General features: G+C 33.2%; 1 protein-coding gene across 1 annotated transcript in view; it reads right to left on the reverse strand.

The window, feature by feature from the left end:
• LOC119607169 (inversin) overlaps positions 1-17,370 on the reverse strand; it is a 64,388-nt gene that overhangs the window by 19,248 nt on the left and 27,770 nt on the right. Inside the window, exons 2-4 of the mRNA XM_037960974.1 lie at positions 16,637-16,917; positions 16,260-16,575; positions 13,311-16,196 (exon numbers count right to left, since the gene is read on the reverse strand). Of these exons, the coding sequence (XP_037816902.1) occupies positions 13,311-16,196; positions 16,260-16,575; positions 16,637-16,917 (3,483 nt within the window). The remainder of the gene's footprint in view (positions 1-13,310; positions 16,197-16,259; positions 16,576-16,636; positions 16,918-17,370) is intronic.

Below are 17,370 nucleotides of genomic sequence, written 5' to 3' on the forward strand. Positions count from 1 at the left end.
AATGTTCTGTTTTTATTTTTCTAAAATAATTTATTTTTTGAAAGAATCTTTTCTAAGTTCAATTAAAACAAAACTTTGAAAATTTTATAAATATCACACATTATATTTTTTTAAACGTTTTTTGAAATTATCATGTTTATTTCAAAGGCTAAACTTTAAAATTTGAAAACAATTTGGAAAATACATTATTTAGTTAAGAAAATTTTCAAAAATATTCACAGGTTTGAATCGATGTTTATTGTACATAATTTTCCATGCAATTTTTTCAATAAAAACCCCAAAAGTATAAAACATTTTTATTTGCTATAACTTTAACATTGGTTGGATGAATGTTGAAATATTTAGTTTTACAAAATGTATCCTTATTAACCCACACAATGATGGTGAAAGAACACACCATCATTTTTCCAACAGCTTCACCATCACTACTACCACAATAAAATAATAATAATCATCATAATTATAAATAGTGCTGTTTTAGTATTGCCGGAATAGCTGCGTTTTGCTCGCATTAAATCCAAAAAAAAAAAAAAAAAATGAATAAATCCTGTTAAAAAGGAAATAACAACATGAAACAACTAAATACAACTATTACAGCAGAGAGAAAAAATGTAAAAATAAATGAAATAAAAAAGTTATTGCAAAGTTGTGGATTATTATTATTTTTTTCTAAAGTCTGCGCCCAACGCAATATACACACACACACATACATATATTAAATAAATAGAAATAAACAGAAAATGTTTAAAAATTTACAACATCAGCAAATGATAAATTAACATCTACTTTTGCATCCGCTGACGTTGCTTCTCCTGCCACAAACGCTCGCTGGCTGGTTGCATTTGCAATATAAATAGTTTCAAGTACTTTTTTCCATTTGTAAATATGTATATAGAAATAAGTTTTTTTTTAAGCGGCAACAGTTCAAAATTTATTATACCATTTTTTCCATCGTTTTTTTTTTCTGTTACATTTGCGGCTCCATCTAGTTTCATTTAATGGAAAAAATTGCTAAAAGTCAGTTAGTAGTTGTGTGTGAAAAACCTCTTTTTTTTTTTTTTGAGAAAGAAAAAATATCAGATTTACTATTGATTTAAGTTTCTTTAAGATTTAATGACTTGGTTTATATATTATTTTTGCAGCATCGATTCTGAATTTTTAATGTATTGCCCTGACGGAGAGCAGTTAAGTTAGAGAAATACCTTTATTTTAATAAATTAGACTTTTGTTCTAATATTTAGCACAAACACAGTGGGAGTAAATCTAAAATAAAATAAACCAATAGGCTAGTTCATTAGTGAGGAGAATCTGTGTCTTTCTTATATACCCTCCAATATAGTAAAGTTAAAACAACAAGTAATAGTGTTATATTCGGCCATGCCAATCATCAAATTTTATGCCATAAAATTAAAGTAAATTTTGGAAGAGTTCTCATTTATTTGATACTAGCATACCCTGGGTGCTTCAAAATTTTGTTTACTTTTATAGAAAATTAAAATTGATTAAACATTTTTTAATGTTTCAGTTTTTACGTTCAATATCACGTGAATAAATTCGCATTCAGTAAGAAGCTTGTATTTTTAGTTTCATTCGTTAGCTTCCACATTATAGAAAAAATTCGAAAGTACTATTTGAAAAAAGTACTATAAAATACCTCTTATAGATTCTCATTTAATAAAAAATTTTATGTTTCTGTGTTCAATATTATATACAATTCAAAAAGTATAATTTGATGAATGAAAAAGTACCAAAAGTCCTTTTAGTAGATTCTCATTCAATAAGGTTCATATATTTTAAATTTTATATTTCTATGTTCAATATCGTAAAAATTCTCATGAAATAAGGACCGTGTGTCATGTGTTTCGTTTAACCATTATAGAGAATCCAAAAGATACCATTTGAAGAATAGAAAAGTACCAAAGAGTACTTTTCTATTCTTCCTAGGTTGAATATTTTAGAAAATTCAAAAAGTACCATTTATGAGATAAAAAGTACTAAAAAGTTCTCTCTTAAAGAATCGTATTCAATGAGGACCGTGTATGTTTAATAATCATGTGTTTTGAATTCATATTATAAAACATACAGAGTATCATTTGAAGATAGAAAAAGTACCAAAAGTGGAATAAATTCTACTTTAGTGGAAAGTACTAATAAAAATAGTAAAATGTTTCCCCTTTTCGCTTAGAAATATACTTTTTTGAGAATTAAGTTTACAAAATGTTCCGTATTTAAATATATATATCACAAATAAAACTCAAACGATCCAAATCTGCATTCGTTTGTTCCTGAAAAATTGTGCTTTCAAAAAGTACCAAAAAATTTACTCGAATTTGGTCCTATATATACCAATAGCTTATTTTGTGTGAGTAAATAAACTACTTTTTAAAATTTTATAAAAATTGGCTCAATAAGTTTGAATAAAATTAAATTTCCAGTTTTTTCCCCTTTTTGTTACTTTTTTTCCCCAGTGAAATAGCAAAAATTTTGTTTTAATACAATACTCAATAAATCGAAAAATCTTAATGCGCTAAAAAAAAGTACCAAAAATACAATTTTCTCCCTTTTACACCAAAAAAGACTGAGTACGAAACAAGTATCTCCTAATTTTGGGAGGTATATTCAAAATATTTACAAAAATGTTATTTTGTTTATTAGTTAAAAAGTTACACATTGTCACCCCTTAAAAGTACGAATTTCGAAAAAATACCAGACACCCATCTGCTCTTTTTAAGATTAGAAGCAATTAAAAGTTTTCTTGTATCACTAATATTATGTAAGATAATCAACAAAAACAGTTTTACCCTTTTTTATCCCCAACTATACACATATCCTTAGTGGATCTACTTATCCTAAAAAACATCTACTGTCAAAATTTCATGTTTCTAAGATTAGCCGTTTGGGCTATGCGATGATGAATCAGCCAGATTTTTGTTGCTATAAGACTTGTTTACGATAAATTTCATCAACACACTGCTATTATTAAGCCAGTTATGAGCGTTAAAGTAATTTTCGATAGGATCAATTTTGAACCGATCTTCTTAAGATTTGATACACAGATTTTGGCTTGTAATAAACTTAGTTATCTCGAATTTCTTCGCGGTACTGGTATTTTTAAGACAGTTAGCGTTTAAGTAATTTGTTAAAACGGACCTCATATGGGGAGTAGGGTCAATTATGGACCGATCCTCATAAAATTTGGCAGAGAGATTTTGTTTTCTATCGATACTCATAAAATATGAGAGATTTTGGCTTGTATGAAACAGATTTGTGTGGAATTTCATCGCTCTACTCGTATTTTTAAAACAGTAATGAGCGTTAAAGTCATAAGGGGGATGCGGGTAAGGGTTATAAAATCCTCATAAAATTTGGTAAAGAGGTTTTGGCTTATATGAAACATATTTGCGTGAAGTGTCATCGATGTACTCATACTTTTAAGGCAATACTGAGAGTTAAAATAATTTTCTGAAGGGGACCTTATAAGGGGGGTAAGGTTAATTATGTACCGATCCTTATAAAATTTGACAAAGAGATTTAGGTTCCTATAAAATATGTTCATGTCGAATCTTACCGCTGTAGATCCTTTTTAGGCAGTTATGAGCATTACAGCGGGGGGACCTTATATGGCGGGTAGGGTCAATTATGGGCCAATCCTTACAAAGTTTTACAAAGAGATTTTGGTTCCTATAAAACATATTATGCCTAATTTCACCTCTATATATGTATACGTCCTTTAGCCAGTTATGAGCGTTCAAGTCATTTTCTGAAGGGACCTTATATGGGGGCTAGGCGAAATCGGGGACCAATATTGCCCATTTCCAATACCAAATAATCGTCATCAACTAAAAACATCTGTGCATAATTTAAGCTCTCTAGCTGATCCCGTTTGGACTAAACGTCGTTGTTGTTGTTAGCAATTGACATGACATGACTTTAATATTCATAATTCACTTGTAAACAGTAATATTCGGATGAAATTCAGCGCAAATAAATATTTTATAAATCTATCCAACAAATTTTATCGGAATCGGTCCATATTTGATCCTATCCTCCATATAAAATATTTTTCCGAAAATTTGGTCTTAATAAATTGCTTAAATAAATCGAAACCAAGGTAATATTTATGATAAATGCTTTATAACGGAAAATTAATCATATTTAATATTCATTACTGGTGTAGGGTATCATATCACTGAAAAACTGTTTTTTATTGTTTTTTATTGCCTTTACATGGAAAAACTAACAAATTTTTCGTTAAAAAGCTGAAGACAATTAATTAAATGTTTTTTATGAAAAATTTTAATATTTTCATTATAATTCAAAGAAAAATAAAATTCTCACATAATCAATTGCGGGAACGGAAAAAATCTCTTATTGCAGAGATCACGACCTTTAAATAAATATTCTTATTAAATTCAATGAATAATCTTTTCAAAAGATAAAAGGTTAATGAAAAAAAATTCTTCAAAATTTTATAAATATAATTAAAATAACATTAAAATTTATCCTTTATCAACACAAGTTTGTATTTCTTATTAATGTATTGTTCATTCCACTTTTATCAAAAACATCTTACATCTTGTATTTGTGTTCTGATTAAGAATTCGATATCGGTTATGAATACTTTATAAGATTTTGACTGCACACTTTTAAGCAAATTATTCAAGACAACACAACAAGTTGACTTTCAGCTTTAAAACAACAATAATAAAGCAAAGAAAAATGGCTAAAAACACAGTGAGTAAGTGGTAAGAACAAGAAAAAATGTGGCCAGAAAAAGTACATTTATATTTAACGAAAGCTTAGAGTCATGTATTTGAACGAAACAAAAGTAAAATGAAATAAAAACTTATTTAGTAAAAATATACTAAAAAAAACGAAATAAACAACAAGAAAGAAAAAGTTTAGTGAAACTTGTAAAAACTTATTTTCGTTTTAATCTTATCTCACCTTGCAGCCACCAAGCAAGTAATAACAGTTCGCAGCAGTAGCTGCACAATGGGTAGGAAAGTGTTAAGAAGATATGTTTAAAATGCAATAAAATTTACATTACCATTTAAAAAAAGAAAAAAATTTTTGTGACCATGAATAGGAATCGAACTGGAGCCTAAATAAAATCTATGTAACTAATGTAATATTTTAATTTTATCACAACATTAATATATGAGAATTGCAACAGTAAGTCCCTTTCATAGCTTTGGGAGTATTAATACATTTTCTCCTCAGTACCAGCCCATAGTGCAAATAAACAAAAGCAACAGCATTGACAACACAACACAATACAAATACTACTCGTACCCAATGTAGGTGCATGAGTATCCAAATAACTAAACATAAGGAAGTTTTTAAGTAGAATCAGCATAAGAAAAGGAATAAAAGGACAACAACATCAACAACAAAACAATGAAAGTTTAAAAATTTACATTGTAAACACAGATTAGAAAAACAACAATAAGAACGAACGAATAAAAGAAAAACTACAGAACAAGGAATCAACCAACCACTTTTTAAATATAAATGTTTATTATGAAAATGTAAATGACGCTGACAATGATGACGAACATGGAAAACTTTTGAAAATGAAAATTTCAAAAAAAAAAAAAATCCAATGATGATGATGTTGTTTAGTGCTGCAGAATTTTCTCTTATATTCACAAAGGTGTACGTGCTTAAACCAAAATAAGTAAATTATTTTGTTCCATTGGACCAAATAAGAAAACACAAGGAAAATGTTCCCCCTAATGGCTGGTGGATTTTTGTGTGTGCGGGAGAATTGTTATTAATATTGACGCAACTCAATTCACTGAACCAACAAGATAACAACAACAACAAGAAGAAGAAAAATGTAATATGCCACCAACGATTATATTCTATTATTGTGCCACATAAAACAGATGAGAAAATAAAAGAAAACTCCAGCTAAAGGTGGGCTCTGCACTGAAACATGAAATCAAAAGTAAATGAATACATAATGACAATGACATCTCATTTAGAATGAATTACAACAGATTCTTGGGCGAAATAATAGCGTTTTTATTTGTGGTAGGTAGATGTATATGTAAATAGGTATGTATGTATTAAATCCATATTCAAATTAAATATAATAATGAAATTTATGAATAGCATGCTAACTCATCTTTTTAGCATAACACTTCGGCTACAACAATGCCATTGTAATGTTTCATTTAATATTTGTCATGTTGATAAGTAAATATGTATTTGTCAAAATTTTCATAAATTTAAAATAACATGGGACATGTCAGCGGTTTTGGTAGCTGATTCGATATAGATCTTTTGAAATAAATTTTTTAAGACTCCTGATAGCCTTGGGATCCAAATCTTTAATAATTCCAACAGACGTGCTTTCGAAAAGTTTGCTCAATCAACAGCTGAAAGCAGGGACGGAAACGATTTATAAATAAAATCCGGAAAAAATCAAATTAAGCAAGTAAAAGTATTACATTCGGATACGCCGGATCTTATATACCCACCATAAAATTATAATTATATAAATTAATGAATTTTAGAAGGGTTCTCATTTTAGATGGGTTCTCATTTATTTCATATATGCTGAATTTTATTATAAGAAACAAATATAGGATAACTGTTATGATTTTCGGAATAGAGCGTTTACTATCAGCTCGGTTCAATTACAGAACAATCAATAAAGAATTAATGGGATCAATTAGGAACCGATCCTCAAAAATTTTGTCAGTGTCAGCTGTGTTCCTATTCAACTTGTTTATGAAGAATTTTACAGTATACTGGTATTATTAAACGAGTTATAAGGTAGAAGTAATTGTCGAAGGTGACCTTATATAGGAGTAGGATCAATTATGGACCGACCCTCATAACATTTGATAGTTATACTTTGCATCCTATAAAACTCCTTTATGTTGAATTTCATCACTATACTTGTAGCCAGATGTGGTTGATGACGTAATTTTTGGAATATATGGGGCGTAAGGTCAATTCCGAACCCATCTTTATCATATTTAGTAAAGACATTTTTTGATCTTATGAACTTGAATTTCATCAATATATACATAGCTATATATATAAGTCAGTTATGAGTGGAAGTGTCGATCCTTATTAATTAGCCTATCCTTATAAAATTCTTTAATGAGTAATGTTCTTATAAAACGTGTGTCGAATTTCGGTACAATACTATTATTATTAATTCAGTTATGAACTTTAAAGTTACTTTCTGTAGGAGACCTTATATGGGAGGTAGGGTCAATTATGGTCCGATATCCGAAATACGTCACGGTATAATTTCTTAGTGCATAAAAATAACTTGTTCAACATTTTATCACGATTGCTGCCCAATTAACATCTTTATGACTTTTTAAACTGTATTCCGGGGACCACTTCTATGGAGGCTGTGAAATCGTAGCCCGATATTAATCATTTTCAATACCAAACAAACCTTATCAATGGAGAATATGACCTCTATCGTGCTCTCAGCAGACCAACGCAACGAATTTTTCATTGTTCAGCAAAAAGATGGTCGTTAGCCTTTGTTGTGGGCAGCTTCAGGAGGTTCCGCTAAGACGGTAATAGCTTTGGTTAAGGTCAGTGCCATAGTAGAAAATGCAGACAAGTTGGTTGCTTATTAATGCAACTCTATAAGATTTAATATTTTTCATGCTTTCAGGAATGGTTTGAAGGTTTTACATTGTGCTGCCTTTTAGAGTCCTACCGAATGTATAGACACCATAATAAGTTTATATACAGATTTGGGCTGCTAGTTTGGGCCATGCCAACGTTTGCTAGATTTTGAGGCTGATCCCAACCGTCAGGATCGTAAGGGTCGCATACCTGTGTATTGTGGTTGAGCTAAGGGACATGAAGTTGAAGTGCTTTATGTAAGTACCTGGCGTGGAGCCATATCTCACGGTGGTACTTTTTCAACCACTGGGTGAGTATCAAGTAAACAACTCACCACTGTCCCTTTGTGTTCCTTACACGCAGGTCGCAATTTTTGTACATGGATATGCCGGTCCATGTACAAGCACTTTGCTCAAGTACTCGAGCAACAGCACCTAGGGGACGTAATTGGTAGTCCGAAAAACACAGATCATATTAATTGACAAGACTTTATTTCAGTGGCTACAGAGACCCACTGTGATATGTTGAGCTTGCACTCAACCATGTTGGAAAATCGCTTTTAAATTAAAGAAACGGCAGTGACGACTTCGCATCCCATTGGCTTGCTACACCATAGTCTAACACTCGTTCATCGTTCATCTTACATCGTTACACCATTTTCACACATCCGTCAAATCCATCAATCACTCCTTCTCTTCTTCTCTTTATAGAATCAAAGTAGACATCAGAAACATCGTTCATCTTCGTTTACCAATTCTTCGTATTATCAGCTCAATTCCAACATTTTTTTAATCCACAGTCATGCTCTGTAATTTGTACCGCTCCTTGCATCTAGGAACGATAACAGAAATGTATCCTGAAAATTTATATTTCACCACGTATCAGTCTTTTAACCAAGCACCCCCTTCCTGCAATTTAGGTTTCAACCACAGCCACTACGTGGATCCCGAAGGAACCTCAACCAACTGACCATCCAGGACAAGTCCTGTGGGCAACTGGCCACCCGTAGTACCAGATTATGTGGTGCTCTAGTTAGACCTCTTTCCAATTTATGCAAGGACCAGGCCAGGCAGTAAATTGTCAACAACAATTTATAGTCCCATAAAACTACAGATATTGGTAGCACCTATCTACCCCCGGATTGCAATTGTGCTAAGGGACAATTTGAAACGGTTAAATTGCTAAAAGCACGCAATGCAAATTTATGGCTACGCAATGCAAAGGAGATCTTCCATTACATGAAGCTGTCACTTCAGGTCGACGTGAGTTAGTGTAATGGTTGCTGGAACAGATGCCCAAACAAGTCAATACCATTGATGGAAGTTCTATGCTACATATAGCAGCTTATAATAACTACACTGATATGTGTAAAATGTTGCAGGGTTATGGAACGGACGTAAAAGCTGTGTACCGCAATTCCAAGGGTATTGCTATAACTTCTTTAGATTGTTCCTTGCAGAAAGGCCATCATTGAAAACCCTGAAAAAGCCAAAAAGCTGAATTTTAACAAAATATTCTGATTATTCGCTGAATAACTGATTTAAATTTTTTCATTGACAACTGATTTTTGACTGAAACTCCGACCAAAAAACTTACTTTCCACTAAAAATACATATTTTTAATGAAAAACTATTTTTCAACTAAAAAACTAATGATTTCTGACTGCAAACTGATTTATCAATGAAAAACGGATATTTTTAATGAGAAACTGATTTCTCAATGATAAATGTTCCTTCAGTGAATTGAGTTTTCATTGAAAAACAGATTCCTCACTTTTTACCTCATTAGACTTGTTTCTCAAAATAATCCTTAAAATATTAAAATCTGCCTTAGTCAGACTTCATCTATTTATTAAGAATATTTCTCAAACATAATTAAATCCATAAAATTTCTTATATGCACCACATTATTGATGAGCTACTCAAAAATAATAGCACTAAAATCATCTACATGTCCTAACCACAAACTAAACCGCAAACATGGAATACTTTAAGCCCAAGCGTCACCATAAACTCCCACATATTTTCAAAAACAAAAAAAAACAGTCTACTTAATTAAGGATATGCAACGTTTATTAGATACTAAACTAGATAATTTTTATCATTTTCATTTACCCTCAAAAGTTTCCATATCGTTTTCATAAAATTTATGAACCTAAAAAACCAAAGGAAAATCTCATAAATGCCATTTTCATTGCTGTTAATCACATTAAAATGTCTTTAAACTTAACATCCTTCCATACACACACACACACACACACATAAAGAGACATAAAAAACCTAACTACCCTGCCAGCAATTTTGTAGTCGACTACGAGAAAAATTCACTTCTAGTTTACTTTTACAGACTGACTATAAGCCAACTACAATGTAATGCAGAGCTGTCCCGAAATTTTGTATTTGGCAACGTAAAGAACCGACTTTTAAATACTAACTACAAGCTAACTATAATGTAATGCAGAAGTGCCTCAAAATTATCTGGAGAGAATTAAATGTATTTCAACATGTTTTCTCTTGTTTCTCTATTATTATGATTTTATTTGTTGACTTTAGTAGACTGACTATAAACGAACAACAATGTAATGCAGAAATGTTCCAAAATTTGGTATTTATTAACGTAAACAACCGACTTTTAAAGACTAGCTACAAGCTAACTATCATATAATGCGGGAGTACCCCAAAATTATCTGGAGAGCATTTTGTTTCGACATGTTTTCTCATGTTTCTTTATTATTTGGAATTTGTTTTACATTTTTGTCATTTTCTTCTATACGTTGTGAAATTTGAGTCAGTAAATTGGAAAAATTAATCATAAAAGGTTAAATATTTTAAAACTCGGTCCCTAAATTCTAAATTCTGCTGATTAATACTGTAAATATAATACTTTAACAGTTAACATTACACAAAACATTTTCAAATTTATTTTAGATTTGGATCAATGGGAATCATGGAAATAATGAACAAATCATTCATAATTTTATGGGTACCGGTGTTATTAGTAGTTCCCCTGCAGAAAACTGATGTCTATTAATTTTAACGAACTAATATCATAACTTGTATTAAACCGAAATGTAATTTAGATAACTAGTAGTTAAATTTTAAATATATTTAATTAAAATATAATTAATTAATACAGTAGGGAATTCAAAAGAAAACTATTGCTTGACTTTTCTGCAACTAACTTTAAGTTAGTTAATAAAGAGTTACCTTTAAGCTAATTTTTTAGTAACTAACTTTAGGCGAGTTGAAAAGTCATGCAGAGTCGGACAATTGACTACTGCGTATGACATCACCATGTTAAAATAGTCAGTTGGCTCCATTAAAAATAATCCAAGAATCAACCATAACTAGTTGATGAAAAAGTCGGCTTTTAATGCATTTAAAGTTAGTTGAGTTGCTGGCAGGGTAGCAATAACACCACTAACACTGCACTACTACTGTCAGAGGCACTTAGGAGTCATACAAAGACACAAGTCTACTAACCAAACATCTATGTAAATGTAGAAGTTTAGTGTACTAGTTGTTAGGAGGAGTATAGTAGAGTAATTTAAGTTCCTAAACCTTATAGACTTTTCACTGCTACTTTTTGCTATTTTTAATTTTCTAAGATTGTTCATCTTTTAGATGATTCTTCTCTCTCTCTGGTTTCTCTTACTGACTCGCTTGTTGTCAAATTACATACAAAAGTTACCGTCATAAATGAAAAATGACTGGCCCGCTATTAAATTTCAACTAAATTAACTTTGATGCAGACAGTCTTTTGGCTTTCCTTATCCTTCAGAGACTTTTAAGTGTATGTATGTAAGTTTGTGTGCGTGTGTCAATTTGTCTGTGTATGTGCATTAATATGGAAATAAACATTTGGCCAAGTGATTTCTTTTCTTTCTTTTTTTTCTATTCGTTTGCTTTAAGTTTGGTCTGTTGGCCATTTAAATTCCATCAAGAGTAAATAAATCTTGTGGATATTAGGAAAAAAGTTAAAATAAATATAAAAGCAAATTTAACGGAGATTAGCTTAAGTGTTTTGTGTATGTGTGTGAGGCAGTATATTCTTACATAATGCTCCAAACAGAAGAGGATGTTTGTATATGTAAAATTAAAGCCTACTAACAGGCGTCATATGCAAAGTGGGTATAGGAAATGTTAAAGGGACTGGCCAATGTAGCTGGAATGAGAAATTTTTATTAAACTTTAGCTTTCTATTTTATTAATTGATCAAATGGAGTTTCAAGATATGCATTTAAGGGACTATTGATGTGGTCCTTTTTTTGAAATCATAGACCGGATTCAATGATAATCTACTGCAGAGGGCATCAGAGATACAAGCCGAGACGGCTCAAATCGGCGGCGGCTGGCCGCCGGTAATATTTTGCAAGCTGCGCCGCCGCCGACTTCTTTCGGCTCAAAAGCTAAGCCGGCTTAAACGTAGCCGCTGATAAAGATTAGAATCGCACATGTATTTCAGAACATAATTTCACCAATTTGAACGGAGTTGCCACTATTTTAAATTCTTATGGCAAATTGAAAAGAGTTGCCACACAATATTGTGCTAATATTAAAATAGTGAAAACTACTATAAATGTCCATTTTCTGCAGAAAAAAACTTGTATAGAGACAGGTTTCTATGTAACAGACTATTGTACAAAGATTTTTCAATATAATAAACCTTATAAGGTCAATTTCTAAAGAAAAAGTTAAATTGAGCCGACAATTTAGCCGCCGCCGATATTTTCTGTAATAAGCCGCCGCCGCCGACCCAAAATGGTTGCGCCGCCGCCGCCCACTGGGCATACTTTACATACACAGACGCAATGACGGATAAACATTATAAAATCGGCTGAGAAAGTGATAGTTATTTAACCTACTTAACGATTATTTTCCACTTTAAGTGAATCAGTTTGTTGAAATCCCAATCATTGATCTTTAACCTTGTAGCGAATGATTGCTTGATTAGAAAAATTGAATTATTCAAATTTAGACACTGCTCCACAGAAATCAATCTCCATCAAGTTCTTCCTAAATTCCTCAACAATGTCCTCTTCAAACTGGCCACCTCCTTAGACTCTAACAATATATAAGTAATATCTTATTATGGCTACTTTAATATCAGTTAAATATACTTACCAACAAACTGACTGACAGATATAAATACTATAAGATACCAGCCATGTCTTACGGCCAAACACTAAACTGTTACTTAATAGAATATAATAGTAAAAACAAAATGTGGGAATCAACCGACCACCTGTAAGATTAATCTTCGCCATCACATTCATTTGCATTCTCTAAGAAGTGTGGGTCTATTTGGTGTTATATTTTAATGCAAAGACGAATATTTAACTTTTAAATTTAGACATAGACAACTGGGAGATATAAAAATTTTAAATAAAACTTGATAAAGTATTCACAAAAAAAAAAAATCATTTTTTTCGACTGCAACCACCAAAAACATAAAATAAATAATTTTAAAGCTTAAAAACTCATAACGCAGAGTAATAAACAAAGATAATAAAAATCAAAAATAAAATAATAAAAATTAAAGATATAAAGAGGACAGGGCCATCAGTAAAAACTTTGTTATGAAAATGTTATTAAATTCTTAAAGATAGTGCAACTTTAAGCAATTCCTTAATGTCTTCTATATGGGTTTTACTTAAATCTCTTTACAAACACCTTTCTTTAAAAATAGTTCTTTTCACTTACCTTCTTATATTGCGTTGTATAGATCTCGTTACTGCCGACATATCACAAGCTCCCTTATCGCCCAGCTTACGATTCTCAAGACGGCTGCTGCACGAACGTCCATCTAAGGTTGTGTACAAGGGACGGCGTGGTATATGGGCAGTGTATACGTTACGTGGTGTTGGTATTTTACTTTTCATGGTGCGTGGACTTGGTTCAAAACCTGAGTCTTGATCTCTGGTATTTTGCTGCATTTCTCCAACCTCACCCTCGGCACGTTTCCAATTACTGCCGCCCCGAGTTTTAACACCACTTTTCACACGTTTCTTTAAACGTCGTTTACGTCCAGTGCTATAGTCATAAGGACTTGCGGCAGCATCCTCGATTCTATAGTTACGTTCCTGCTCTACATCCTCATCTAGCTCTTGACTAGCTCTACCCATTAAAGCCTCCGATTTGCTGGAGTCGACTTCATAGAGTGGTGAGGTTAATGGTTCTGTGAGTACTTTAAAAACTGTGTTATCACTTAAATCATGGTCTTCGCGTGGTGAGGGAGACTCCTCTACTTCTAACACAGATTCATCACTTTTAAGCACTTGAAAACTGGATTTGCGCTCCGGTTCTTCGGATTCCATTTCCATTTCATCTTCAGCCGAGTCTGAAGGTAAGAGAGTAAATGAACGTCTTGATTCTTGTTCACGCTCGGCTTGTGGTGTGCTACTTTTAGTTGCTATATTCTCGGAACGATTTTCAGAAGACTTGGCAGCAGCATTGATGTTCTCTTGACTTATACTAGCTCTCTTTTCGGCTTTGGGTTTAGCTTCGTCTGTTGGTTTTTTATCTTCGTTTGGTTTTGTTTCAACTGAGGTAGCTGTTGTTGCTGGAGGCGGTGTAGTTGTTTTGGAAGTTATTTCTGTGGATTTGTTTTCATTAGCTAGAGCTGCTTCGGTCTTTTCAGTTACCGTCTTGGTTTCTCTATCATCTTCGGAAGATTTTGGAAGTGTTTCGGCTTTAGTTTCTTGTTTAGTATCATCTACTTTTGTTTCCTGCTTTGGTTCATTGGTTATTTGGGCTTCGCTATCTTTTGTTTCCTCGAGTTTTTGTTTTACTTCTATTACCGTTTCCATGCTGTCCTTTATATCAAGAGAATCACCCTCTTCTTCCTTTAACTCCTTTCCTTCCTCTTCCAATTCGTTCTTTTCATTTTGTGCTTCTGTTACATCCTCCTTTCTTGGTTCTGCTTCTTTATTGGCTGAAGAGCTTGTTGTCTCTAAGGATTTGGTTTGTTCTTTGGAAAGTTGTTCTTCTTTTACATCTTCTTCCTTTTTGGTTTCTTCGCCTTGAATTTGTTCTTGTTTTTCAACTTCTGTTTTATCTTCTTGTTCTTTTGACTCCATATCATCTGCAGCACGATGAACTTGCACTTCCGCCTGTATATTTTCCATTGTCACTTGCGTTTGTTCTTCTTCATCCGTCAATTCCACTGCGGCACTTCCTATTGGCGCCTCCAAACTTGTACTTTCTTTACTAGTTTGTGGTGTCTCTGGTGGAGTTTTTATAAAAGTACCTTCTTTAGCTGTTTGGGGAGTGGATGGTATAGCATCTTTGTCGGTTAAAGCCTCTTGACTTTTTGTTGTGGAATTTGGCCTTGATTTGGCGGCATCAACTACATCAGGTACATTTGCTTTATTTTCTACATCCTTATCCGCTTCCTTTTTGTCCTCCTTTTCTTGGGAACTTGGTTTTGAGGAACTTTTTTCTTCTTCTTTGTCTTCTGATTTATCCTTATCCTCGGGATCTTGAGAGTTACGTGATTTTTTGGAAGGTGTTGATCTTTTTCGTTGTATAACCCTTTGCTTTCTACGTTTGTGATAGCAACAATTCTCACAAGAATCTTCTTCATCATCTTCGGCCTCCCATTCACTAGAACTGGAGTATCTCTCCCGGGATTTGCGGCGTCTTATTTCTATGTTGCTTTTAGAGCGACAAATATTACTACAATCATCATTGAACTCCAAGGAATCACCACAACTGCTAGTACGCCTTCTCAAATGATGACGTTTATGTCGTTGATGACGTCGACACGTATGGGCATAACGCTGCTCTCTTCGATACGTTTGCTCAGTGCAGCTGCAATTGGCTTCTTCACCTGCTTCCGAATCGGAACGTTTCAAATACACTACATACTTTTTGGAATTTGTCAAATCATGAATTTCCTCTTTTTCGGCATATTTCAAGGGTTTTATAACTTCAACGGAAGTATTAGTAAAAGGGTTAGAACGTCGGGCAGCCAAGCGCAACTTGCCCGCTGGTAAACCTCCATGAGACTGTAGAAATTTAGCAGTCGAACGATGACCTTTCTGCAAGGAACAATCTAAAGGAGTTATAACAACACCCTTGGAATTGCGGTACACAGCATTAACGTCCGCTCCATAATCCAGCAACATTTTACACATATCTGTATAGTCATTATGAGCTGCTATATGCAGCATAGAGCGACCATCATTGCTGGTGGTATTGACTTGCTTGGGCCTCTGCTCCAGCAACCATTCCACTAACTCACGTCGACCCGAAGTGGCAGCTTCATGTAATGGAAGATCTCCTTTGGCATTGCGTAGCCATAAATTTGCATTGCGTTCTTTTAGCAATTTAACCGTTTCAAATTGTCCCTTAGCACAACCACAATGGGCAGGTGTGCGTCCCTTACGATCCTGGCGATTGGGATCAGCCTCAAAATCTAATAAACGTGAGGTGGCGTCGGCATGACCCAACGTAACAGCATAGTGTAAAGCTGTACAGCCATTGGTATCGATTAGATCAGTGGGAGCTCCACATAAACTTATTAAGGTGTCTATGCATTCGGTATGTCCCCGAGAGGCAGCACAATGCAAAGCCGTCAAACCATCCCTGAAAATGTGAAAAGAAATATTAAATCTTATAGAGTTGTATGGATATTAATAGGCAACCAACTTGTCTGCACTTTCTACTCTAGCACCAGCCTTTACCAAAGCTATTACAGCCTTAGCGGAACCTGCTGAAGCTGCCCACAATAAAGGCTGGCGACCATCTTTATCCTGAACATCTACACTACATTGAGGATGAGCTAGCAAAATGCCCAAAATCTCTAAAGCCAATTTGGAGGAATTTGTTTGACTCAATTTGCCCTCATAACTGGCACCACACATTTGGGCGGCATAATGCAAAGGCGAGCCACCATTAATATCGGGCGTGGTAACATTAGCTCCAGCCGCCAGAACTGATCTTAAGGCACCCACCTCACCACAAACTATAATTACACAGAAAATTCTCAATATTAATAATCATTTAGCTTACAACATCATACTCACCTGTGGCCCAGTGTACCACCGAATGACCTTCTTTATCCACCGCATTCACATCGGCTTTGTTCGCTAGCAGCAAATTGACCATTGCCAAGTTGCCCTGAATAACAGCCAAGTGTAGCGGTGTGAAGCCATCTTCGTCAGCAGACTCCAGTAATTCTGGAGCTGCGACGGCAATACTAGCAGCAGCCACGAGGTCTCCGGAATGGGCCGCGCAATAATGCAAAGCGTTCTTGTAATGACTGTCACGTAAACGTATGCGTTCAGGCTGTAATAAAGAAGAATATCTATTAATGAGGTAATTAATATACATATGTATGTATGTATGTATGTTTATAATAAAATGTGATACATATTAATATTTGCATGTGTAGTAATTAAAAAATATTATTTGTATTATTTTCTCTTAATTATAATAATTAGCAGAAATATTATTTTTAATCAAATTAACTAAATATAAATTCAATATGCATTAAATATACTAATAATTATAATACATATTTAATAATAATCTTACAATTATATACAATTAATTAATTACATATATTAAAATATACGTTTATTATACCGGCTCATTAACAAATATAGAGATTCTGAGAAAAAGTTTATTTTAAATCAGATCATCAGATTGCTTGCAAATTTCCCAGTAGATCTGTACAAGTAAATTTTATTTTTATCCAAATTGGGGATTTTAAAATTTCCCAGAATGCAGTCAATTAACCTTTTAGTTTGATAATGCC

This window comes from Lucilia sericata, unplaced genomic scaffold (assembly GCF_015586225.1).
Source record: "Lucilia sericata isolate MDLA Ls3-8-SP2 unplaced genomic scaffold, ASM1558622v1 Contig000666F_arrow, whole genome shotgun sequence".
Classification (NCBI taxonomy): Eukaryota; Metazoa; Arthropoda; class Insecta; order Diptera; family Calliphoridae; genus Lucilia; species Lucilia sericata.